The following is a 26,513-nucleotide window of genomic DNA, read 5'->3' as shown; positions in this document are numbered from 1 at the left end:
CAAAAAAATAATTTCTTTACACTGCCTAGTTTGTGCAGAGGTATTTCTTTTTTCTGGTAGTGAGTTTATGGGCTAAAGCAAATATATATATTGTAAGTGAATAAATGGGCTATATTAAAGCTGATTGTTCATTTTTATCAGTGGTGGATAGGTTGGATGGAGACTCTGTGCCCATGGAAATACTAAAACAAGAAGTCAGGAATACCCTTCTCAATGGGGCTGCCATCTTCTTTCCTGATCGACTGACCCGGCGGAATCATCTCTTCACCATGATGGTAATTATTTATGTTAAAAGTGGAGATTCCACTCTTGACCTATCTTGGCATGAAACTTAGTAGTTTTCGTTTTCTCTGATAGCCTCTCGGTTTCCGTTTCCCACAGGTGTATTTAATACTTGCTGTATGCAGAGTTTTGTTGGGACACAGGTATCTAAGGACATAGCACCATACTCAAGATGGGGATGGCAGATAATCCCAACCTCCATTTCAGACCCTGTTGTATCACAAGGGGAGGGTTTAGTCTCCTTCATCTTTATGACATGCCTACAACCAAATGCTCTCTTTAACAGTTTAACTTTTTATTATGGGAAAATCTAAATATAGAACTAGACTAAATAATACATATCAGTCCCTCCAACCCCGCAAATGTACTCATCACCTAGATTCAGTAATTACAAACTCACGCTAAACTTGTTTCACCCATTACATACCTCACATACTCCTCCCCCCCACACCATTGTTATATCAGAGTAAATCCTGGACTTATTCGTTAATATTTCAGTTTATATCTATAAAGAAAATACAATTAAGTTTAATCCTCAGCTGCATCCTCTCACCCAAAATCATGATTGAGTTGGAGTTATCCTAGGAATGAAAGGATGGTTTAACATTAGAAAATCAGTCAATGAAATCAGAGAGGAAAAAAATCATATTGACAACTACAGAAGATACTTTAATAAGATTTAATTCGGATGATGACTAAAACAACAAAACCTGTACAAACTCCCCTAATCTGGTGGAGGGCATGTATCTAAAACCTACAGAAATCAATGTACTGGTCTTTGGATCACTGACTCATCCCTTTGAGAATGAGCTATAAGCCAAGGGTGCTTACTGTCACTGCTTCTCTTGATATAGTATTAGGAGGCCTAGCCACTGCTGTAGGACAAGGAAAAGAAATTTAAAAAATAACAGAAAGAATAAAACATACAATCATTATTAGTCTGTTAGACAAGCAACTAAATAGAATTACTGAGAAGAGTTGATGAAGCAAACGAGATGCAGCATTTTAAAAAGGCATTTCTATATGTAACCGCTACTTAGCACATGCAATAGAAGTGCCCTGTCAGATGCATAAAGCCCTACAGAAACAAAAAAGGGAGTAAAAGAAGCATACAGTGTCGTCCCTGTTGCCAAGTGACTGCAGTACAGCTGGGGACACTGCTGCAAGGAAGAACTGACCCCAAGTTGCAATAGGCATTTTAGAGGGCAGTTCTGTTAAGTGGTTGAGGAAGGTCGGAGAGAGGATCTTTGGTTGGTTTCAGCTGTCTATAAAACGTGCATATCAGCTTGAGGGATCAGGCTTTATTTTTTTTTCCCTTCCAGTTTTATTGAGATATAATTGACATACAGCATTGTATAAGTTTAAGATATACATTCATCATGAAATAATTATCACAATAAGTTGAATCAACATCTATCATCTCATATAGATATAAGATCAAGGAAATAGAAAAAAGTTTTTCTCCTTGTGATGAGAACTCCTAGGATTTACTCTTTTGTCCACTTTCATATGTAACACACAACAGTGTTGATCACATTTGTCATATTGTACTCTACACCCCCAGTACTTATCTATGTTATAACTGAAAGTTCATACCATTTGACTGCTTTCATCCAGTTCTCCTCATCCCTGCCTCCAGCCTCTTTTTCTGAGTCTCTTTGTTTTTTGAAGTATAATCAGCCTACAACACTACGTTATTTCCTGTTATACAACATAGTGATTCAGTATCTCTATACATTTCAAAATGACCACCATGCTGTCTGTGACTTGTCACCATATGAGAATATTATTTAGTTATTGACTGTATTCCCACACTGCTTTTCATACCTGTGACTAATTTGCAGCTGGAAGTCTGTAGTCTTAATCTCTATTATCTATTTCTTTCCTCCTTCCACCCCTCTCAGCTCTGGGAACCACTGGTTTGCTTTTTGTATCTATAACTTTGTTTCTGTTTCATTATGTTTGTTCACTTGTTTTTTGGTTTTTTTTTTAGATTCCACATATAAGTGAAATCGTACAATATTTGTCTTTCTCTGTATGACTCGTTTCACTTAGCATAATACCCTCTAGGTTCATCCATGTTGTCACAAATGCAAGGTTTTATGGCTAATATTCATACATACGTATATGTATGTTGTATGTATGTATATGTATGTATATTTCACATCTTCTTTATCTGATCATTGATGGGCACTTAGGTTGCTTACATATCTCAGCTTTTGTGAATAATGCTGCAATGAATATTGGGGTGCATATATCTTTTCTCATTAGCATTTTTGTTTTCTCTGGATAAATACTGAGGAGTGGAATTACTGGATTATGTGGTAGTTCTGTTTTTAATTTTATGAGAACTTTCAAAAGCTGTTACTGTTTTCCATAATGGCTGCACCAGTTATATTCCTACCAATAATGCGTGAGGGTTCCCTTTGAATCAGTTTTCACTTTGTGAGAATAACGGCTGACAGCATCAGCTGACATGACCCATTGGATTGCGGGCGAGTCTCTGTCCTACTTGTTTGCTGGAAGCATTTACCAGGCAGCTGAGCAATTTTTTTTTTTTTTTTACTAGCCTGATTCCCACACAGAAAAATAGAAAGAGGATATGGGACCTTTTGAATGACATTGTTGTCTGTTAGTAGAGCAGCTCATTAACTTTTCCTTTGTCCATCTATCTTAAGGGCTGCATTTTTTCCCTATTCTCATGCAGATGAATTAAACTGCTATCCTTTGTGACCATATCTTCTCTCTCCCACCCTCTAATGCCAGGCAGGGCCTTGGGTCTTAAATTCTCTGGAAATCCGCCCCCACCCCTCCCGTGCCTTGGTAGCAGTAAATGTTCAATACATTTATTGAATTAAGAAGAGAAAAAAAAACCCTGCAAAGTAACCCATAGCCTCATCAGGGGGTGTGATTTCTGCAACTGTCACCATTGGCTATTTGGACTTATACAGAGAAAGCTTAGATCCTGTTTTTAAAAAAAATAGGAAGCTCATAAAAAATGCTCTCCGTCTCTGCCCCCTCTTCTCAGGATGGCATGCCCAGTGATGAAAGTATACATCTTTTGGAAGTCACCTTCCTAAACATTTGCATAAGGCTTTCCTACAGGAAAGCTTCAGCATGTCAGCTTCAGCAGTGAACAAAAGTAAGCCTGCCTGCCCTCTTTTATTTAGGCAGGGAGTTCTGCTCCCTCTTAGCGCTAGGCCAGGTCTCAGTCCGGCCCATTAGGTGGTCTGCCGACCCCAGTGTTCATCATGTTTGGAACAGTGGGCCATGGTATTTTGTTCTGCTCAAGTGCTCTGGAACATCCATGGAGTAGCTTTCCTGAATGTGCAGTTTCTTGTTTTCTAGAAGAATGTCACCGAGCAGGAACACAAGCAGTCCATGCAGCTCACTTTCCGCTCACTCTGCACGTATTTTAGGTAAGTTTCTAATTCTTCTCTTGTCCGATACTGCAGATCTTCACAAGGTTGTTTTCCTGAGCTCTCCCTTCCTTTCAGGTGCTTTTGGAGTAACCATGTACTTCCCTCAGTCAGCCAGGTTTCTAGAGTGAGGTATCACTGGCCTTCGCCGTGACTAAAATAGTGGTAGAACGATAGTCTTGTCAAGAGCTGGCTCCAGCCCCAGTCACTGTAAGACGATTTAGAGTGGAGCTCACTGGGAGTCTCCTTGAACACTTCAGTTTCTACGTAATTTGTGAAGACAAAAATAGAAACCGCAAGGGTTTGGGCTAAAAACCCAACTACGTGAAAGCCCAACTGCAGGGGCACGGAGCGGTAGTTCAGCAAACAATGTGCTGGGAGCGGTGACGTGGAGACTGCCACCTGCTCTGACTACCAGAGAAGCTTATGGGCCTGTAGGTTGCATTATTGGAGGTATAAAGTCTTGAAGGAGGGAGGGGATTAAAGCCTGAGCTGTCTGCAGGTAGACTGTGCCTTGTATGGACACCAGGCTTAGAGAAGTCTATAAGATGTCTTCAGAATCAAGTATCAAGAATGATGAAAGGACCTGAGGCTCATGTGAAGAGCCTTTGAAGATGCAGGGAATATTTAGCCTGGATTGTCAAATTAGCAGTCATGAAATTAGGTGTATTTCCTGTTGGTAGCCAAGGTGATTTATTCATCATGTTTATTCCCTGGCATCTTTTCTAAAGACTCGAAGATTTATGGGCCTGTGCTTACATAAGGACTTATGGATGGACAGTGGCACAGACCCCACTGGAACCCTGACCTTTTCTGACTCAAACCCCTCACATGCCATAGAACTGACACTGAAAACTTGCTGGGTTCTCTTTTGAGGTAGAAAGCATGAAAATCCCCTTCCTGACACGAGGTGTCATGACTGCTTTGTGTCCTTCCAGTGATAAGGATCCTGGCGGCCTTCTGCTGTTACCTGAGAAAGGCGACCTGGCTGACATGGACATCAGCGAAGTGCTAGCGGTCATGAACACCCTGCTGTCTGTTGCCGCTCGAGAGGTAACCAGTGCTGCTCCATTTCCTTGGCTTCTTTAGGAGACAGGGAGGAGCAGTCATGGCTCCTTCCGCTTTAGCCCTCGTTTTTGGTGTGACTGTAACTCCATGCCTTTGAGCACAGAGCTTCCCTGCCTGCCTTTGCTCCACGTCAAGTAAGGGGACGTTTTGCCCCGAACAAGTGAGGGGACGCTTCCCTGCCTCGTGGTAGTCGGCCAGCAGTAAAGACCCGAACGTGCCCATGAAGACTGCCTTTGAAGAAGAGGAATGGGTACTTACCGATGCCCTGGTGTCAGTCAGTGAACCCAGCACTGAGTCATGTATTTGTGCTGTGAATTCTGTGGGAAATCACTTACAACTGTTTTTAAAATTTATGATTACTTTGCAAATCTTCAGGCTGATCAAATCTGAAAGGATGATCTCTTTTCTGTGCTAATGATTTTTAAAATATTTTTTTCCTTTTTTTTCAACATGAAGGGGGAAAGCTTGAGAAAGGCTTTTTGGAGGAGGTGGTACTGGAGCTCCTCATGAGCCCACTAGTAGCGTCTGACCAGGCAGAGAGGGAGGGGTGTTCTTGCTAGAACAGCATGTGTAACCGGTGACAAGATGGGGAGGAGCCGGAATTTGAAGAGGAGAGTGATAACAGCTAGACTTTGAGCATGTTGGGTTTCTGGTCTGGCAGGACTTCATGTGACAAAGTCTGGTTGAACACTTAAGCTGAGTCAGTGCTGGGAATGGAGATTTGCCATCATTAACCAACCAGTGCTGGTTGAAGCCGTGAATGTCGGTGTCCTCTCATCACCTGTAGGCATCTGCGTAGATAGGGTGGCCGGGAGAGTAAGAAGGCCTGGCAGGAAGAAATTTAGGAGGGATAGAAGCAGAGCGAGGAGGGAGTTTAAGAAGGACCGTAGTCGGCAGAGCCCTCAGGACTTAGATCAAAGGGGGAGGCTTTCTCTGGGCAGTGACCAATGCCTTTGAAGAATGGTATCAGAGGGTGGTGGGGCCCGAAAAGGTAGAATGACAGAGAGGGGAAAGGCAAGGGCAGCAGGTGTGAGCAACTCTTTCAAATGCAATACATGTACCAAAAAATGTGTGTTGATGGGCAATTTAAAGAAATGGCTATTTTAAGAACCAGAATGTTCCCAGTATTTTTGAAGTCCGTTCTTACCCGCTGTGCTCTTCCATGGCTCCCCTTCCTTCTTCCTCACCAGAGGGAACCACCATTTTGAAGTTTATAGTCATCACACCCTTGTTTTCGTTTCCAGTTATGCCTACATAGCAGGCCTGTTCCGCCTGGTTTGGGCTTTAATGGAATCATATGGTGTGCAGTCTTCTGGGACGAGTTTTTCTTCACTCAGCGTTTTTGAGAGTCATCCATGTTGATGTGTGTGCTACGGTTCGCCCTCCTCCCCCACCCTTCACTGGTTCACAATATTCCTCTTACGCATCTGCTACAATTTATTTATCCACTTTATTTTGGAGGGATAGTTGGGTTGTTTCCAGTTTGGGGCATTTACATGGAAATTTTATGCTTTGTAGATATAAGAATTTATCTCTAGAGGTTAGGTGATTCTCCAGAGAAACTGGAGAATTAAGATGGTGGTTAGAGAGCCATAGGGGGATAAAGAATTGTTTTGTAAAATGGGTGTTTTGTTTTAGTTTGCAGTGGTGTATAGCCGATTGACAGTGTTGTAATAGTTTCACGTGTGCTAAGTCACTGTAGTCGTGTCCGACTCTTTGTGACCATACGGACTGTAGCCCACCAGGCTCCTCTGTCCATGGGATTTTCCAGGCAACAATACTGGAGTGGGTTGCCATTTTCTCCTCCAGGGGATCTTCCTGACCCAGAGATCAAACCCATGTCTCATATGTGTCCTGCATTGGCAGGTGGGTTCTTTACCACTAGCACCACCTGGGAATAGTTTCACACGAACAGCAAAAGGACTCAGCCACACATATGCATGTGTCCATTCTCCCCTAGACTCCCCTCTCATCCAGGCTGCCACATAACATGAGCAGAGTTCCATGTGCTATATATAGTAGGTCCTTGTTGGTTATTTGTTTTAAATATAGCAATGTGTCCATGACCATCTAAAATGCCAGAGACTTGATTGAAGGCTCAGAGGAAGGAGCCAGAGAAAAAAGGAATTTTTGAAGATGAGAGAGAGGAGGAGAGACAGACAGAGAAACAGAGAGAGAGAGAGAGAGAAGGGGAGATAACTAGGGTGCAGGGCTCCTAAGGGGCAGCAGGGGATGGCCCACAGAGTCGAAACCATCTGTAAAGGTTCTGAAAAGCCAGAGAACAAGAGAGGAGTTTTCATACTACCATCTTTCTCAGTCACTTTGGGGTTGAAAGCTCTCTCATAACTATTCCCCACTTGCCTAAATCTCTTCACTTCTGACAGCTGCTCTCTTAGAGAACGCCCTGGCTGTGTTCTGCAAGTGACCTTGTAAACGCTCTCCATTTGTCTCCTCTTGTGCAGTGTGAGCTGTTGATGGTTGATGGAGCTCAAAGGGAGGTGGGCTCTGTGCTCTCCTCCCTGTTCTGGTCTGTCCAAGGGAGCCTGCTCTCCTGGTGCTACCTGCAGCTGAAGAGCACTGACTCTGGAGCCAAGGATCTTGCCGCCGACCTCACTGACAGATGTAAGTGTCAGTACAGAATCCATGAAAACAGACAGGTGTTTGGGTTTGGCTCTGTGTGTGTGCTGTCATCTTAGTACTTCATGCATATTGTAGAGTGTATATGGTTTTCATTTCGTTGTTACAAATCAGATCTATCTTCGGGTTGTTGTTTTTTTTTCCTTAAAATAGAATTCTGTAGCATGTCTTTTTGCTCTGAGTTTCCTTTCTGAATGTGGTAGTGTGCCCAAATGTGTTTATTGAAGGGCTGAGTCATTTCACAGCCTAAACATTGCCTCTGCAGTCACACAGACTCTGAGATGAGTGCTGTACCATCCTCTTCCGTACAGTCTGTCTTCCCTCTTTCAATCAAATTATCCAAAAAAGGAAGTCTCGAACTTTCAAAATCTAAGGTATATGTGAGCATTTCTGTGATCCTTGCTGATACTGAAAATTTTCAGATTCATGTCCCATAAATCCCCAGAAAATCATAGGAAACCCAACAAGTTCTGGGAATTTATGGAAAAATCAGTTCCATCAAACCTGATCTCAGAGCTGTGTCAAAAATGCTTACAGTATTGAGTCCTGACTCTTCAAGTTTGGCCTGTCGAATGGTGTACCTGGAGACGGGCCCTTTGTAAACAGAGGGAAAGGCAGACCAACAGCTGGCTTGGTCAGCCGTGTACTTTCATTTATAAAAATCACACCTCCACCCCACTGAAAAGTAGCAAAGACAAAAAAAAAAAATCCCTCACTTTTAAGAGTAAACTTCTACTGAGGTTCACAGTGGTTTTCCCTCCCAGAGGAAAACACTTGTAGGACACTTGATGGCCTCATGGACTTCCCTGGTGGCTCGGCTGGTAAAGAATCCGCTTGCAATGCAGGAGACCTGGATTTGATCCCTGGGTTGGGAAGATCCCCTGGAGTAGGAAAAGGCTACCCACTCCAGTATTCTGGCCTAGAGAATTCCGTGGACTATAGGCCATGGGATTGCAAAGAGTCAGACACGACTGAGTGACTTTCACTTTCACTGATGATCTCATGGTCTTTCTGATGAAGTTCCTCCACAGCTCCTGTGACCCTCTCCAGCTTTGTCCTTGATGGTGACCAAGCAAGTGATGTTTCTACCATAGAAACTATTAACTCTTCTCCTTATGTTTTGGCAGATGTGGGGCAGTTTCTGGCACACGTGAGAGTGATTTTGGAATCCCTTTTGTCACAGTATAGCGGGAAAACCATAGTAGAAAAATTATGTAACTCGGTGTTTTCGATGGCAGCTCGCCAGCTGGTAAGACAGAGCGGCAACTGTTTGTAAGAGGCGGGAGGGGCTTGGTCATCTGCATCCCTGGCTGACTCTGAGGTGGACGCTGAGTGCTTCATTCATCTTCCTTCAGGTCATCTTTCTGCTGGACTTCTGCACATTGGACATTTCACACTGCACACTCTTGAGAGAGTTCAGTGCCCTGACAGAGCTGCTGAAGGAGCTCTGCAGTGACCCCGAGGGAGGAGTGAACAAGGTACCTTGAGCTGGCGTTTGAACGTGCTTTATAGCCTCTCTCAGGGGCACTGTGCCCATGTGTCATGAGACATACCACTCAGTACAGGTCTACACAAATAAGTTGCCTCTAGAAGAGCTCCCTCTGTCTTACCAGTATTTTTTCAGTGTTTATCAACTTTATCAGTGTTGGTTTTGCCAACAAGGATAATTGCCAGTCTGGGTTGATTTGGCATGGTCAACATTAAACAAGAGACACCGAGGAAGCTGTACATAGATTATTTTCATCATTGTGTAGCACATGATGTTATATAAAAACCATATAAATGATTAACCAGATTGAAATCCAGAAGGGAAAATCTGTTGTTGAAAGGCAAATTAGAGGGTTTGTTATTTAAAAGCATTTTCTCCCTTACTCAATCTGACAGGACTCAAAGCTTTTTCAGTGTCTTCTTTGGATCTCACAGCTCTGGGGAATTCAAAGGACATACATTTAAAAGCCCATTTTAAAGAAAAAAAAGCAAAGACTGAAAAAAGGAGGGAGAAGACAGGATAGGCTCGGGTTTGCCAACGTCCCAAATAGGGGTGTCAAGTCTTTAAACCACTGGAAATTCACACTAGTACTGGTTTCTAAGAAATAGTTCTCACAGATAGTCATAATTAAAAAAATAAAAGCTAATCGGAGTTACTATAGTGCAATAGAAACCCCACGTGTACTCTGCTGAATAAACGCATAGTGTATCTTGGTCGATGCGTATACATGAGAACGTCAGGTGTAGCCTTAGCCCGTGTGGTGATTTGTGTGGGGGTGTCAAAGGCTGCCATCGGGGGCGCTGAGGCAGGACACAGCTTCCTGTGTGTGGATTGATGTAGAGTGACAAAAGCCCTCCTCTTGACTCGTTTGTCTGCTTAGCTGGATGTCGAGACTTGGCAGCAGGAGCGCCCTGTGGTGTTACACACGTGGACCAAGGAGTCTGCCCACAACTATGAAAATAACTGCCACGAAGTGTCTGTCTTTGTCAGCCCAGGGGCAACCTATTTCGAGGTGGAATTTGATGAGAGATGTGAAACTGAAAAAAGGTACAGCTCATCTGTTCTTTTCTCCCCAAGCAATAATGGATCAAAAATGAGAGAAGGAAAATGATAGAGGTTGTGCTTTCACAGGTATGATTATCTGGAATTTACCGATGCCAGAGGTGGGAAAACACGCTATGACACAAAAGTTGGCACTGACAAGTGGCCCAAGGTGAGTGGTGTTTCCAGAGACTCATAGGAGGCCTGTTTCCGCAACAGTTCTCCTTTTATCAGCCTCAGGGGATAATAGAGATAATGGTCTTTGAAGGGAAGTACTTATATTACACTTTTGTGAAAGAAAGTGTTGATATCAGAGTTCAGCACCTGTTTTGTGATTAATGTTTTGGGGGTACAGCCATGGCAATTTGTTTATGTTTCGTCTGTAGCTGCGTTGGCATGGCAGGGTGTGGTTGAGTCACCACACAGAGACTTTATGACCCAGAAAGTCTAATAACTTGCTCTCTGGTTCTTCATAGGAACAATTTGCTGCCCCTGGTGTATATCACATAGTCCAGAGTACATGGCGGATTGTTATCCTTAGTAAGAAGGGCCGATCGGTCCAGGAAGGCCCCAGCCATGGTGGTGAAAGCTAGGATTCCCTCATAGTTAGGGCCACGTGGTCTCTGGGGCTGGGAAGTTAAGTGTTGCTTCACTGTCAGCGGTCTTGGTTGGCAGCAGAGGAGCAGGCAGGATGGTCTCTGGCTGAGTAGGTGGTGGGCAGATGGGCATCTGAGATTTAGGAAACCGACCAGCAGTTTTCAACTTTGCTTCTTCATAAGGTGCAGTGGTGAATTTTCTGTTTCCTTACTCCGTTGTTCATTTCTCCTTTAGTACTTTGGGAGGGGGTGATAAGACATAATGGTGAGAATATAGGCCAGTTTTAAATTTAGACTTTTTTGAGTCAAGAAGAACACGCTTCTTACTGAAATGCTGCCTTCTCTAATTGGTTTGACCACATGACTTCTTTGTTTGTCTCTAGAAAGTGACCTTTAAGGCTGGTCCCCGGCTGCAGTTTCTCTTCCACTCTGACAGCAGCAACAATGAGTGGGGCTACAAATTCACCGTCACCGCCTATGGCCTACCTGATGTCGCTGTGTCTTGGGGGCTGGATTTACAGCTCCTGGTGTCCCGGCTGATGGGACGCCTTGCTTCCCAGTGCATGGCACTCAAGTCTGTGCACCGTAAGTCCTTGAACTGTCCCTTCCCTCCTTGCTACAGCCACACTGAAGAGCAAAGTGGTACCCCCGTCCTGTAAGTTGTCTCCAGGCAGAGCAAAGGGACTGATAAAGTTCCCTTTCAGTTTCCTTGCTGCTGCTGCTTCTGCTAAGTCGCTTCAGTCGTGACCGACTCTGTGTGACCCATAGACAGCAGCCCACCAGGCTCCGCTGTCCCTGGGATTCTCCAGGCAAGAACACTGGAGTGGGTTGCCATTTCCTTCTCCAGTGCATGAAAGTGAAAAGTGAAAGTGAAGTCGCTCAGTTGTGTGCAGCCTAACCAGGCTCCTCCGTCCATGGGATTTTCCAGGCAAGAATACTGGAGTGGGGTGCCATTGCCTTCTCCATCAGTTTCCTTGAGAGCCAACCAAAGTAAAATGTCCCCTTGACACCAGTTTAATCAAGTTGCTTGACTCGGACACTGGGGCACATCACCAGGGCCACAGTGGTTTCCCTGTCTATGGAGGACAAGTCAGGGAGGGGGCTGGTTTTGGCAGCACTGTCCTAATTTTTTTTTGTTAAGTTTTGATACCCTCCAACAAGAAGGGAGAAATTCAGAATAAGTTAATTGTATTCTGTGATTATGTGACTATTTATGTGAATATATGTGAACATGGATTTTACCTTAAAGTGGCTCTTCAACTTATGTGTTAAATTCATCCAAGAATGAATGAAACAAATAGAATGAAGCTTTCTAGTGTAATCTTTTTCCTGTATTATTTCTTGAGTTTTTCTCCTTTTTAAAGTAAAACATCATAGAAAAAATCGCATAATGGAAAAAGGCTAAGGGGAAAAGCCATTTTTAATCCTAATACCCAGGCATAGCTATTATTAACATTTTAATCTATTTCTACCTAATCTTTTTTTCTTTGTTTATTCATAAACACATATATGGTGGGTATTTTTCTATTACTATTATTCTTTTTACAAGCTTGAAAGTGAAAGTGAAGTTGCTCAGTCATGTCAGACTCTTTGTGACTCCTTGGACTATGCAGTCCATGGAATTCTCCAGGCCAGAATACTAGAGCAGGGAGCCTTTACCTTCTCCCAGGGACCTTCTGAACCCCGGTCTCCTGCATTGCAGACGGAATCTTTACCAGCTGAGCCACAGGGGAAACCCAAAAATAGTGGCGTGGGTAGCCTATCCCTTCTCCAGTGGATCTTCCCAACCTAGGAATCGAACTGGGATCTCCTGCATTGCAGGCGGATTCTTTACCAACTGAGTTACCAGGGAAGCCCTTTTACAAGTTTAAGTTTACAAATTATGAACATGGCATTTCTAAGTGGTCTCCTGTTATACCCAAGAGATGGTTCACATTCTGTTTTCGGTTTGCTTCATGGCTTAGTTATTTCAGAGGGATCTCGCCTGAACCTGTCATACGGAATGGCAGCATTTGGGGACTGCCTGATGGTTGCAGCTCACCAGGGTGTGTGTTTATGAAGGGTCACAGTTAGGTTCTGCTAAGTGTGGGGAATTCCCTGCAAGTCTTAGTGGCCAGGTTTTTTTGTGTGTTTGTTTTTTTTTAAGCCTTTCCTTCATCAGTTCAAAGATTCTCAGTATATTAAGGGAAAAATAGAACTCTTTATATAAGCCTCCTTCTTCTCTTTGCAGAGTTAGGCAGTAACATGGCAGTACCTCAGGCAAAAATGGCATTAGTCCTAAACTCCCCCTTGTGGAAACCTGTCTTCAGGCACCAAATACATCCAGAGTTGGGATTAGAAGCAAGCTGGCCCACTCACCCACCCCAGGATAATAAGGAGGTATTTACTTTTCGCTTATCTGTGTATTTGGAATGAGAAATGTTTACTGATGTTTGTTACTTTAAATTATAAACATTTGTGTATGTATCTTATCACCCCCCACGAAGCTATTAGCTCCTCGAGGGCAGAAACTAGGGTCCTCACAGGGGCCAGTGTAACGGGTGTTCAAAAGCATCAACTGACAGACTCTGCAGTGGTAATATAGTAGGTGCTCAGTAAATCTCTCTTGATGGCCTTGTTTAAATGAGTTGAGTTTATTTCCTGTGCCTGCTGAGTCACACTTAAGAACAGATGGTGTATGCTATGCTTATTTGTTCTCCACGGGACAGTAGCACATTATTTAGGCTTATAATATTATAAACTAAACAAGCTTTTCCACTATGTCTTTTTCATCTCTGTCCCCCTCTCTCAGTTCTACTACTTTTCTCCCTTCTTCCCACTTTCCCCCACCCCAGTTCTTCAGTAATTAGTGGCTGGATCCAGGGACTCTTCTTAACTTCTCTGCTCCTTCAGACCCTTTCTTCTTGTATTCCATGGCAGTCCACTGTCTTCTCTTACATGTCTCCACTCCCCCTGCCTCCTTTATTGACCTCTCTTCTTCCTTCTTCTATAAAAAGTGGGCTTCATTCAGGCTTTCTCTGCTTTCCTGCAACCCACAAAGATGTTATCTTGTCTCCTCTCTTCTGTCGTCACATCTGTGTGGAAAAAACCTAAACAATCTGTTTCCAGCCCTGGTTCTTCTCCCAGGCTCCAGTCACATATGCCTATCTTCCTGTTAGGTTATTTCCATTTCAGTGTTCTGACTCCCTTTAACTCAGATGTGTAAAACCAGGATGTCTCCCTGGACTGTTTGCTCCTGTTACTGTCATTATTGTTCTCCCAGACATAAGCCACTGCGACCTAGCATCACCTTTATCCTCACCTTCTTCTCCCCTTTCCTTCCAGTCAACTGCAAGCCCTGTGGATTCTTCCTTGATATCTCTTTCCGTTTCCTCTGTCTCCATCTTTATCCAGGCCCTCATCTCGCACTTGCATTGTTACGTTGGTACCTACCAAGTTTGTTTGTTTTTTTTTAAATCACTGCATTATCTTGTCATTCCACTGCCAAGCACCATTAATGGCTCCCCGTTGCCCACAGGGTGAAGTCTAAACTCCTCAGTGTGACAGTCAAGGCTCTCTACAGTCTCCTTTCACCTTACCTATCTGACTCTAGTTCCCACCACTCCCCAGCTGAGACTTCAGGCCAGGTCAGTCTCCCCACTGGCTCTTAACTTCTGCTAACGGTTGTGTTCCTCAGGGCCAAACCTGCCCAGTCTTCAGGGTCCAGACCAAAGCCCATCCCCTCCAGAAGGCTTTTCTTAATTACTTTAACCTGCCAGGAGCTCTCTCCTGTGAATTCTCAGCATTGGTGTCCCTTCTAGGCATTTGGCACTCGATAATCTCTATGCTTTATGATAGTGGTAGTTTAAATGCTTTTAATGTTTTATGTATGTTTACCTTTTTTTTTTTTTTTTAATAACCTGTGTGTCTGTCTGATCTCCCCCAGATAGACTGAAACTTCCTGAGAGTATGCACTGTGTTTTATACTTCTGCTTTGGCCTAGTAGTTGTTCAGTAAACTGAATTTTTTTAATGAATATGTTAAACATGATGGTTTTTCTTGTTTTTGTTGTTCCCAGGTTAAGAACATCCCTGATGATCACTGCCATCAATTTCTTCTTGACTTTGCACAGTCAGATCCTGCCCAGAACTTCTGTGGGCCATATTCAGAACTTTTCAAAGGATTCATACAGGCATGTAGAAAACAGGCCCCAAAGACAGATATAGTTGCTGGTTCCACTATTGATCAAGCTGTGAACGCCACCTTTGCTGCTCTGGTGTATCGCACTCCAGACTTATATGAGAAGCTGCAAAAATATGGTAACTTATACTACAGGGAATATTTTTGATCTGAAGGCCAATTGCTAAGTTTTAAGAAAGCTTTTCTTAAGTGAAAGTTTTAAAATACTTTGGAGCATAAACATCCTTCTACAACTATAGACTTCATCTTGTCACTCCTACTGTGCCAATCAAGAGATTCGTGACCAATTTATAGTCAGCAGATTGCAATATATAGCAAGTAGCCTTGGGTTTCCTCATCAACAGGTAATTTATCTTTATCCGGAATTCTCATGGAAGACTGCTGAGAAGTTTAATGGAAAGAAAACTTAACTTGGGTTGTAGTTCCAGCTCACAAACTAGAAGTTGTGCAGCTTCAGATTAATCAGATAATCTTTCTGCACCTGAGTATCCTTATCTGTAAAGTTTAGAGTTGATAAGCTCTAACATGTTAAGAAATTCCAATCAAAACCAAAGATGTTTTGATAATTGAATGTGTACTAACCAAGGAAGAAAATGCAGGTATTAACTCTTATCTTTAGACTTGCAGCTTCTTGGTAGCATATTCCCTGCTCAGCTTCCTTTGTCAGTAGCATGCTCCTTGCCATTTCTTTCCCTCACGTCCCCTAGGGATACCCTATCTGTGTATTTACAGTAAGTACAGACCAGAGCCTTAACAGGAACCACAAAGAGGGAGAGTCTCTCCCTACTCATAATCTTTCAGGGGAAAAACATTTCAAACCCAGTGTAAAGACAGGGTATGACTGTCCCAAGCACTTTGGCAGGATGTCTGTTCCTTCCATGGTGCCAGTGAAATTAGCAGAAAACAAATGCTTCCTTCCTTAGAGTAAGTAGTTAATTGATTGTTGTTCTAATTATTATTATTACTAAGGATATTATTAGCACTGCTACCTTTATTGCTTAGTTCTTTGTGTCTCACATTGCAGAGTTTATTTCCGGAGGTCTAAAACATCTCAATTACTTGCTCAAACCTTAATATCTCCTTTAAGAAGCTGTTCAAATAAATAAAATTACACTGAAGCATGAGTGACTTAAGGAAACAGCTGTCACACGGAAGAGTGTTATCTTTGTTATGGGATGGGGGTGAACTGACGTCATCATGGTTTTGGATAAAAAAAATTCAGTATATGTTTTCATAGTCAAATTGTAGTAAGAGAACTTGACAATCTTTGTTACCTGTGCAAGCTGTCAGTGGAAGGATAAAAGCCTTGTGAGTAAAAAGCTGAGATACAGAAGGTTTCCGGCTGGGGGACAGGTCCCCCAGCTCTTTTTCCAATCATGTTCGTATCTGCTGTTGAGATACACAAATCAAGTATGGGAACAAGAACTATTTCACTGTGTACAAGTTGTTTCTAGAATACCTACCACAGTTGCTTTGAAGGAGGCACAATTGGTCCCAGTCCTTTCTGTCCCTGCCTCTGAGGGACTATCTGTGGATGCTTCAAGACTGATCTACTTTGAGAGTGGTCCTTGTCTGCTAACTTATCTTTGTCTAAAAACTTGTCACCCTTTTGGGTTAGAAATGTATGGGAATTTTTCAACTAGACTAAGCTGTTTGAGGGCAGGGGCCATGTTTGTTTTTCTCAGCATCGCATTCCCAGTACCTGAAGTAGAGCCTGGCACATTCTAGGTATTCAGAAAATTCATTGCATCAACTTTGGGTCAACAGAGTGTCACCCTGTTCTCGTATTGTATCCTTTGCTGTTTGTTTGTTTTAATATTTATTCATTTGGCTGTGCCAGGTCTTAGTTGCAGCATGCAAGATCTTCAGTTGCAACGTGCGGATCTTAGTTGCAGCGTGTGGAATCTAGTTCCCCAACCAGGGCTCAAACCTGGGCTGCCTGCACTGGGAACCTGGAGTCCTAGCCACTGGACCACCAGGGAAGTCCCTCCTTTGCTTTCAAGATGAAAAGAAGGGACAGGCTTCATAGGATTCATTACCAAAAAAAAAAAACTTAAAAATTTTTTTCTAATTATAAAAATAATACCTATTTATGTAGAAACTTACAAAGTACAGAAAAGCTTAAAGTAATTATCGACTGTAATTTCACCACTTCAAGAACATTTTTCTATGTATCTACCTGGCTTTTTAGTTATATGTATATATACGTATATGTACATACCATGTTTTTACTATGTTTTATTTTTGAAATTATTTATTTTATTCTATTTGTCTGCACTGGGTCTTCATTGCTTCATGCAGGCTTTCTGTAGTTGTGGCTGTTAGGGACTGCTCTTAGTTGTGGTGCAAGGGTTTCTCGTTGCCGCGGCTTTTCTTTTTGTGGAGCCACAGGTTCTAGGGCTCATGGTCTTCAGTAGTTGCAGCACATGGGCTCAGTAGTTGTGGCTTACAGGCTCTGGAGCATGGGCTCAGGCTTAGTTGCTCCACACCATGTGGAGCCTTCCCAGATCAGGGATCAAACCCATGTCCCCTGATTTGCAGACAGATTCTTATCCACTGCACCACCAGGGAAGTCCCGTATACTCTTTTTAAATAATATAATTTTGTATATACTGTTTCATAACCAACCTTTTTCACTTAATATATACCCTGAATTTTTATCATGTTAATAATTTTTATTTTGCTTTTACTATTTTTTATATTTTACCTTAATAGTACATCCATTTCAGATGCTGTTCATTTGAAAAACAGTTTGAAGTAACATAGGAACCCATTACAGGTGTTTGTAGTTTACTGATGGTTTTCCCCCCAGTCCTCTCTTACTACAGACAATGTGCAAGTGTCAGGGGAAGAGGTTTCCTGTGCAGAGATTGGGAAGTGACTTTGGGCTTAATGTTGCAGTAGTGAATTGTGTTAACTGAATATAACCTCTCCTTTCCCCAGTAAACAGCGGGGGCAAGACAGCCTTGAGTGAGGAGTTTGCACAGGTGTATTCCTTGGCTGATGGGATTCGAATATGGATGGTAAGATGTTCTTTTGCGATTTTTATATATTTTGAGTTTTTCTACCATATCTTTGAATTAAGGTAAGTAGCTCTCTTCTCAAGAATATAACTTTAGGAATGTTTTTCAGAACTAAAGTTCAGTGATGCACATGGATAAAGGATAAAAAATAATTTAGGACCCTTGAAATCATAATTTGGTGAAGTTAGATTGTCAGAGTACACAGGAGTCAGTTGAGCCCCCCTTACTTGCCTTCTTCTGTACCCCAAAGGCTGCTTGGTGGAACCTAACCTGGTAGACTAGGAGAAGCAGCATTGCGGTAGATTCTGGGCAACTGATGATGGTTTTCGGCAGAGAGGAGGCCTTTCTCAAAGGAGAGGGCCTTCTGCATTTTGGAGAAGTGATTCTGCGGCATTCTTTGTGACAGCAGTGAACTTGGGAGAGCGAGACGCCCATTCGTAGGGATATTGTATTACCATATAGTCCCATACTACGGTGAGAGTAGACGGAGTAGAGCTGCCGTTATCAGCATGGACGGCGCTCACAAGTGTGACGATGAGCAAAACATAGCAAGCTGTAGAAGGCGTAGGTATGGTATTCCTCAAATAAAACTTAAACACTAGCCAGATCTCTCTGTCATGTACATAAATATGCAGTAAAATTACACAAGTGCATGGAAATGATAAGTAAAGGAGAATTCTTTTTATTTCTTAGGTGTGGAGATGAGTAGGTAGTATTATTTATATATATTTACAACCATCTTAATTAAATATTGTATAGTAATTGAGAAAGCAATCTTAAAATCAATGCTGCTGCTGCTGCTAAGTCGCTTCAGTCGTGTCCAACTCTGTGCGACCCCATAGACAGCAGACTACCAGGCTTCCCCATCCCTGGGATTCTCCAGGCAGGACATTGGAGTGGGTTGCCATTTCCTTCTCCAATGCATGAAAGTGAAAAGTGAAAGTGAAGTCGCTCAGTTGTGTCCGACTCTAGCAACCCCATGGACTGTAGCCTTCCAGGCTCCTCCGTCCATGGGTTTTTCTAGGCAAAAGTACTGGAGTCGGGTGCCATTGACTTCTCTATTAAAATGAGTAGAGGATGGATAATAAGATTGAAAGCAAGAGGGGACTTCCCTGGTGGTCCAGCGGGTTAGACTCTGTGCTTCCATTGCAAGGGGCATGGGTTCTTTCCCTGGTTGGGGGACTAGGGTCCCACATGCTGTGAGGCCAAGAAATAAAAAAAGAAAAGAAGAAGCTTGAATGCAGGAGACTAGTTGTGATAATTAAATGAAGATGGCTTCTGCTACTTGGGAGGTAAGATAATTAGACTGTGTGATTGACGGGTATGGTGAAAAGGCAGATAGAATTTAGGACTGTTCTCGTGTTCCTGGTGGGGGTGACTTGGTGAGTGGGAAAAGTATTAACCAGAGTAGGAAGAATGGTCTTGGATCTGGGAGTGGGGAGCTAAGTTCAGTTTGGGACATGTTAAGTATGAGGACACCTAGGTTATCTAAGATATCTAGCTGGAGAATTTAATACATATAAAAGAATATACATCTCAAGGCAGAGGTAAGAATGACTTCAAATCATTGGTAATAGTTTAAAAAAAAAAATAGTTGCATTTTTCTAGGAACAGACAGCCTTGGACAAAGTCCCTGATGATGAGAACATAGTTGGTGCTCAGTGTTGACTAGATAGATAGGTGGAGACCCGGATGAACAGGATCTCTCAAAAGAAATTTAAAGATATCATCGTCAGAATGGTGGGCAGAGAATCAGTGTACTGACAATGTATTGACAGAGAAACCAAGGCAGTTGTTTAGTCGTGTCCAACTCTTTTTGCGATCCCATGGACTGCAGCCTGCTAGGCTTCCCTGTCCTTAACTCTCTCACGGATTTTGCTCAAACTCATGTCCGTTGAGTCAGTGATATCATCCAACCATCTCGTCCTCTGTCTCCCCCTTCTCCCGCAGTAAAAGAAAGTGTGTCTGAAAAGTCAACTCCCACAGACAGCTAAAGTGAAAAGGGTTTGGCAGTTGGGACAAAGCATATTGTAGACTGCGCTCCTGGTTCAGCACAGGACAGACTGCCAATGACTGGACAAGATGCCAGCCTTCTCTCTTAAGACCCTGGCCTCCATACATCGTTGGTCTTCTGCCTGGGCTGTCAGCACCGTGGCACACACTGTGACCATTGCCTGTGCCGGTACTAGAAGCACCGTTCTCTGCCCAGCAGTCTTAGCCTCACTTAGAGGCAGCCTCACCTTCAGAGCAGGATAGAGATCAAGTTTTAGTTCAACCTCTGCTGCAAACTGGATTGTGATTTTTGGCCACACCACACAGCTTGTGGGATCTTAGTTCCCCAACCAGGGATCGAACCCATGCCACTTACAGTGGAAACACAGTGTCCTAAAGGCTAGTGCTAACCAAGACCTCACTTCTTTATTAGTAGGTCAGCTTTAGGTAAGGGCCCCTCCATCTCCAGCGTTCTAGAATTTTTTTTTAAAGAATAGGATCGTGGTTACAAATCCCTCCCATATTAGACATAGTTGAAAAGGAGGTAGTTTTATAGATAGACCTTTAAGCAGCTTCAAATTCTGGATTATTTCTAGGACAAATGAAAGCAGTTCGGTCCTGTGTCCTCACCATAGGGCTATAAAGTTCTCTGGGATCTCAACACTGTGTGCTTTTGAAGTGTTAATAGTTTGCTGTGGCTGCTCTTCCTGCCCTGTCTGGACAACGTAACAATGTGGCTCAAACCCTCCCCCAGTTAGAGATGAAGCAGAAGTCCCTGATGAACCTGGGGAGTGAGGCAGAAGAACAGCGCGGTCCAGAGGCTGCTGAGGCAAACCCCGAGAGCCTGGGTGAGTGCCGGCTCCAGCTGTCATCTATCTCTGGGCCTTCCGTTCCCATTTCGTAGGAAACCAGCGACCCATCTTCTGGGTTAGTTTAGTTGAAGCTGTGTTTACCTAGAGAAGGTAACACAGGCACTAAAGGTCTTTTCCAAGAACGTGTCACAAATAGGGAAGTGCCAGTTGTTAATTGTTCATTGTGTGTGTGCATTAGTCGCTCAGTTGTGTCCAACTCTTTGAGACCCCATGGACTGTAGCCCACCAGACTCTTCTGTCCATGGAATTCTCCAGGTGAGAATACTAGAGTGGGTCGCCATTCTCTTCTCCAGGGGGTCTTCCCAACCCAGGGATCGAACTGGGGGCTCCTTCATTGCAGGCAGATTCCTTACCATCTGAGCCACCAGGGAAGCCCAGTTGTTCATTAGTATGATCCACATGGAGCCTTTTTTAAAAATACCTCTCTTAGGAGGCACCAAGTGCTTTTTGAGCTACAGCTCATTATATTTTTCAAAAAGTGTGTGTTTCTTGGTAATGTTATTACTTAAAACTCTCTTTAGTGAAATACACTGAAGATTTTGCAGAGGAAATAATGTGATGCTTGGGATCTGCGTGGAAATAACTCAGGGGGTTGTGGCGGGTCGGGGGGTGGGGTGGGGGTGGTGGTATTGGGAAAGACTGTCCTTGGATTGATAGCTGTTAAATCTGGGTGAGGGGTACATGGAGGACTCCTTATACTATTCTGTCTATATTATATTAATATGTGTGAAAATGTGCACAATAAAACTTTAAGTGTGCTGATGGTGTTAGATTTTTCTGTGTATAATGAGAGAAAATATGATTCTCTTCTCTCGCTAGATGTGTACATCCCTGAATTGAAGGTATTTCCTGTCCTAAATTGTAGACTTTAAGTAGATTATTTTCAGTTCCAAAGTAGGCAACAAGTTTCATTTGGACTTTTTTTTTTCATTCTCCTTCTTGCTTTTTTTTGCGTTCAGCGAAAGAGTGTTATCAGAAGAGTCTTCTACTATTGAAATTTTTGCCCACGGGTGGAGGTTCAAAAGAAAGCTGTGACAGGTCGGTGGCCGTGGATGACACAGATCACCTGCAGCCACTGGACAAGCGCCAGAGGACAAGCTCTGTGGTGGAAGAGCATTTCCAAGCCTCCGCATCGCCCACCGAAGCAGCACCCCCTACTGCAGGAGACCGGAGCCCCGGCCCGGACGTGCAGCCCACGCTGCCCCCCAGCAGTGGCGCTCCTGCCTTGGAAGTGTCCTCCGTCCCAGCAGAGGAGCCCTCGTCACCTTCCACTCCCACCCGGCGGCCTCCCTTCACCCGGGGGCGACTCCGGCTGCTCTCCTTCCGCTCAATGGAGGAGGCCAGACCGGCGCCCACGGTGAAAGAGAAGTACCCTGTGCTGAAGGACCTCATGGACTTCATTAAAGATCAGTCACTCTCCCACGAGAGGTGAGCACCTTCTCTTTTCACCTGCAGGTATCCAGTCTCATCAAAGACTCGAAGTTCATGTTATTCATAAAAATGAGCAAATACTACTTGGAGGACAGACCAAGATTTGTCTTAGAAATCTTCAAGAAAAAAGCTTTTTTTTTTAAAAAAAAAAAAGAGGTATTTTTTTCACTTGAGATTTGTACATTATGGTATATGTAAATTATATCTCAGTAAGGTACTATTTGGATTAAAGAAAAGAAACATTTGGTAGCTGCCAAAATAAATCTGTCTTATTTTAACCCTGGGAAAAATTTTGGATTTGGTGTTTTCTGACAACATTACTTGTCAGTGAGCCTACACATCTGGAAGTGTTGCATGTTTTAATTTCCTGTCTGAAGTTAGTCCTGTTTACCACAGAGGCAAAGTTCCTTTTTAACTAATTAATTGTTTAACGTGAGTCACTGGGCTTCCAAACAGTGAGGTGATTTGTAATGTTGCTGAATAATGACTAAAAGTAGCAAACAAGATCCCTCACAATAGTATTTCCTTTTTACTAATATGGCCTCAGAACTCTGGGCAGGGGTCTGTTTTCTTTCTGCCCCAGCTTGCGAGTTTTCTGGGTGTTCCTGACTTGAGTTCTGTCTCCAGTGTTGTAAAGGTTCTCTCCTTGAGGAAGGCCCAAGCCTGGAGCATCCTCGAGGTGCTGAGGATCATCCAGTGTTGTACCGAGTCCCTCGGGCAGCCTCACTGCTTCCACCCGCCTTACATCCTTTTCCTGCTGGAACTCCTCACCTGCCAGAAAGAGTTTACCAAGTAAGTCCGAAGTGCGAGGGACTGAACCCATGTCTCCTGCTTTGGCAGGCAGGTTCTTTACCACTGAGTCACCTGGAAAGCCCTGAACTGCTTCTTTCACACCCAAGTAAATATGTCAGGAAAATGGAGATAAGAGGAGAGGATTAAATCTGTAAAGAATACTTCACATAGTACCAGGGACTCTGGTAGTGGTGGGAAGGGTGGTTTTTATATTAATAAGGAAAGATTAATAATAGTCATCTCCATACTCCTGGTGGGTATCCTTCTTGACACAAGCAGATGAGTCATTGCTGTTTTGTCTGCTTACTTTCTGCAGTTGTTACATTTACTTTAGTTTCTCCACCACTTTGTTAGCTTGCTGCTTCTTCGCTCTTTTCACGTAAGGAATAATGATTATTAAATAAATGTTTTGGCCACTAAGTGACTGGTCATGTCTTCTGTTTCTAGTTATTTTGGACACCTGGAAGGCTGTGGTGCAGATCTACACAAAGAAATTCGAGACACTTACTATCAGTTTGTTCTGTTTTTGGTCAAAGCAGTCAAAGGATTCAATAGCAAAAATGACAGGTATGAGAGAGTTTAATGTGATTTCTAGAGAAAAATAATTGCCGTTTTTTCTGACTTTTAAAGAAATGCATGTCTAATGTTAAAAATACAGAAAAGCACAAAGCGTAAAATAAAAATAACCCCTAATCTTGCTATCTAGAGCTAGTTGCTACTGTTAACTTATCAGTATATTTTCTCCTAGCCTTTTTTCTCTATGGTATATGCAGTTTTTTAAAGCAGATGGGTCTTGGTTCATCTAAGAATCTGTAACCCGTTATCTCAGTTTTAAAAACTTGAAAGCCATTCGCCAGTCTCCTCCATAGTAAGTGGTGTAGACATAAACCTTAAATCAAATGGTTCTTCTCTGTACCTGAGCAGCATGACCCGGGCTCGTTGTGGCTGGCCCTGATCTTGCCGTTGATCAGAGCTGAGCAGTGTTACTCAGTCCTTTCCTGTAAAATTTCTCCTGTGGTAGTCTTGGCAGGGTGGAAACCTTGCTACTTGATGCTTTCAGAACTCTTTTGCTTAAGATGTTCTTTGAAGAGGGTTTGTATGGAGTCTGGGAAATTTGAAAAGATATCATAAGGAACCCAAACCAGCAGTGTGGGGTTCCCTTCCGCTTTCCGCTGACAGACATACCCCGTCTCTGACTCCCACTGTTTCTGTCATCCCCGTGGGTGATGGGCAGCTTTGGTAACTTTCACCTTCATGGCCTCTTCAGGTCCTTGCTGCCTGCCCTGTCCTGCATCCAGACGGCCCTGCTGCACCTTTTGGACATGGGCTGGGAACCCAGTGATCTCACCTTCTTTGTTGACATTCAGTTACCAGATCTCCTCATGAAAATGTCACAGGAAAACATAAGTGCCCATGACAGTGTGATCAGGTAAGGATACAATCTCCAGTCTGCAGTTTCTTCAGGAACTTGTGAAGTTCAGGGGTCATAGCAATAGCACAGGGCTTTAGAGCTCAGGCCTGGAGCCAGGCTCTCTGGGGGGTATCCCGGCATTGCCACGTCCTCACTGGATGACCTCGGACAACTTTTTAAACTCCTTTTACCTCAGTTTCCTCATCTTTAGAACTGGAGGTGATGACAGCATGTCCCTTAGAGGATGGCTGTGAAGAGTGACTGTGTTCTCCTCAGCGTTCAGCGTGGCGTCTGGGGCACGGTGGTGTGTATGAGTTGGTAGCAGTGGTGCTGTGAACTCAGCATGAGGATCCTCCTTGTTTGTGGAGATCCTCATAGAGCTTGTTGAATTGAAGAATCCTTTGCTGTAGTTTTTTTGTTCTGTGTGTGTGATTTCCAGCCACTATAACCTCTTGTACATTGTAAGAACTTAAGGTATAAGGGGAAAAAATAGTAACAAAGGTTTTTTTTTTCCTTTCCACTTATTATTTTATATTATTATTATTTTTAAAAATATTTATTTGACTGTATCGGGTCTTAGTTGCAGCATACGGGATCTCCTTTGAAGCAGGCAGGATCTGTTGTTGTGGCACACGGGCTTCTCTGGTTTCAGCTTGTGGGCTTAGTTGCCCTGTGGGTTGTGGGATCTTAGTTTTGCAACCAGGGATCGATCCTGCATCCCCTGCTTTGCCAGGTGAATTCTTAACCACTGGACCACCACGGAAGTTCCTCCTTTCCACATCTAATGAACGTCTTTCCACCTCACTCAAGTCCACTTACACACTAATCACACATGTCTGTAGAAAGAGGAGAAAGGGGAAAGAAGAGCAAGAGGAGAGAGAGTTAGGAGGAAATGAACGATCTGAGTCAACACCTGTTTTCCCTCTCTCAGAAGAGATATATTCCCTCTCTCAGAAGTAGGAAAAAGGAGACAGAATATAAATGATCTCCTCATTTACCAAACCTCAGCCATTGCCTTGCTGTCAGAGGGCGCGCTTGGCAAAGGGAGGGGACCCGCAATAAGAGGAAGGGGTGGGTGGTCAGCTTTAAGCTATCAGTCTGCTCCTTGTTTCAAGCTTCACCTGCCGCTCCATGAGCCAGTCCTTGAGAGCAGGGACTGCACCTTCCCCACCAGTTCCCACAGCCCCTGGCCCAAAGCTCAGTGTGAGTAGCCCCAGAATCAGTTAGTTGGAACATGTCAACGAACGGATGTGTCTGTGTCAGTTGGTAGATGCTTTGCATTTGCTGTTGAGCAAATACTTTTGTATTTAAAATTCCAGTTGCTGAAACAAGCTATTGACTGAAATTATGGAAATCTGTACTTTTGCATCCAAGAGGAATCCCTGAGATTATTTGTTAAACATGAGGAAACTGAGGACCAGGGCCGAGTGCCGAGTCCAGGTCTTATAGCAGCCCGCGAGAGAGCCGAGGCCCTGGGGTCTCCCGACTCCCTTCTCATGCTGCTGCCACTCAGGTGTGCTGAGCATGTTCAGTTGAGACCAGTTTTTTGGTGCCTGGCACATCAAATGGTTGTTGAGTGGGCTTTTGCCATGCAGGTACAACCTTTCAAGCTCCAGTTCCTCACCTATTGTAGTAGGCTCTGGAAGGGCCCCCCCCCCCCTTTTTATTGGTATGTATCTATCAAACATTTGGCAAACCCTGGGGCTTTGAAAACCAGATTGCCCTCTTGCCTTCAGAAGTCTCTAAGAGCCTCGGGTACTAGACCAGTAGGACAGAGTCTGCTAACCTGCACTTGCCTTGATTATTGGCAGAGGCATGCTTTTCTCTGTTTATGTCCTTTTTTCAGCCAATGGAGTGAAGAAGATGAGCTTGCTGATGCCAAGCAGAATTCAGAATGGATGGATGAGTGTCAGGATGGCATGTTTGAGGCCTGGTATGAAAAAATAGCCCAGGAAGATCCAGAGAAGCAGAGGAAAGTAAGATCTCTCAACGAGGGTAATCTGAAGTGATTTGCTAGGAGTTTGGAGATGAAAGTCTGCATCGGGGCGTGCCAGCAGGCTGTCTCCTGAGAGGGCTCCAGGGGGCAGTCAGTACCCTAGTGAGTGGCTGTCACTGACCCTGGTCTTTTAACCCGAAGTTCCTAAATCCTGGCTTGACCACACTCAGGCAGTGGCTCCCTCCCTTAGAACTAGATTCACAGGAAATTGGCTCATGAGGCTGAAGTAAAATAATTAGGTGCCAGTTTATTAATTTACAGTGAGAAACAGAATTACTGAAGGCC

The 26,513-nt window shown here is 43.6% G+C and overlaps 1 protein-coding gene across 2 annotated transcripts in view; it reads left to right on the top strand.

The window, feature by feature from the left end:
- ZZEF1 (zinc finger ZZ-type and EF-hand domain containing 1) overlaps window positions 1-26,513 on the top strand; it is a 95,002-nt gene that overhangs the window by 35,401 nt on the left and 33,088 nt on the right. Inside the window, exons 16-33 of one of the 2 annotated variants that reach the window (XM_027519575.1) lie at window positions 142-275; window positions 3,631-3,701; window positions 4,640-4,754; window positions 7,232-7,391; window positions 8,534-8,655; window positions 8,762-8,884; window positions 9,776-9,942; window positions 10,027-10,108; window positions 10,916-11,117; window positions 12,763-12,911; window positions 14,590-14,830; window positions 17,655-17,734; window positions 20,481-20,574; window positions 21,558-22,026; window positions 22,657-22,821; window positions 23,269-23,388; window positions 24,089-24,250; window positions 26,079-26,208. In XM_027519575.1, coding sequence (XP_027375376.1) covers window positions 142-275; window positions 3,631-3,701; window positions 4,640-4,754; window positions 7,232-7,391; window positions 8,534-8,655; window positions 8,762-8,884; window positions 9,776-9,942; window positions 10,027-10,108; window positions 10,916-11,117; window positions 12,763-12,911; window positions 14,590-14,830; window positions 17,655-17,734; window positions 20,481-20,574; window positions 21,558-22,026; window positions 22,657-22,821; window positions 23,269-23,388; window positions 24,089-24,250; window positions 26,079-26,208 — 2,786 coding nt within the window. The remainder of the gene's footprint in view (window positions 1-141; window positions 276-3,630; window positions 3,702-4,639; window positions 4,755-7,231; window positions 7,392-8,533; window positions 8,656-8,761; window positions 8,885-9,775; window positions 9,943-10,026; window positions 10,109-10,915; window positions 11,118-12,762; window positions 12,912-14,589; window positions 14,831-17,654; window positions 17,735-20,480; window positions 20,575-21,557; window positions 22,027-22,656; window positions 22,822-23,268; window positions 23,389-24,088; window positions 24,251-26,078; window positions 26,209-26,513) is intronic. The other variant, XM_027519576.1, reaches the window with a different exon arrangement.

The sequence above is a fragment of the Bos indicus x Bos taurus genome, chromosome 19 (genome assembly GCF_003369695.1).
Source record: "Bos indicus x Bos taurus breed Angus x Brahman F1 hybrid chromosome 19, Bos_hybrid_MaternalHap_v2.0, whole genome shotgun sequence".
Taxonomy (NCBI): Eukaryota; Metazoa; Chordata; class Mammalia; order Artiodactyla; family Bovidae; genus Bos; species Bos indicus x Bos taurus.
Note: the sequence above shows the minus strand (reverse complement) of the source record. Positions and strands in the feature narration are given on the sequence as shown.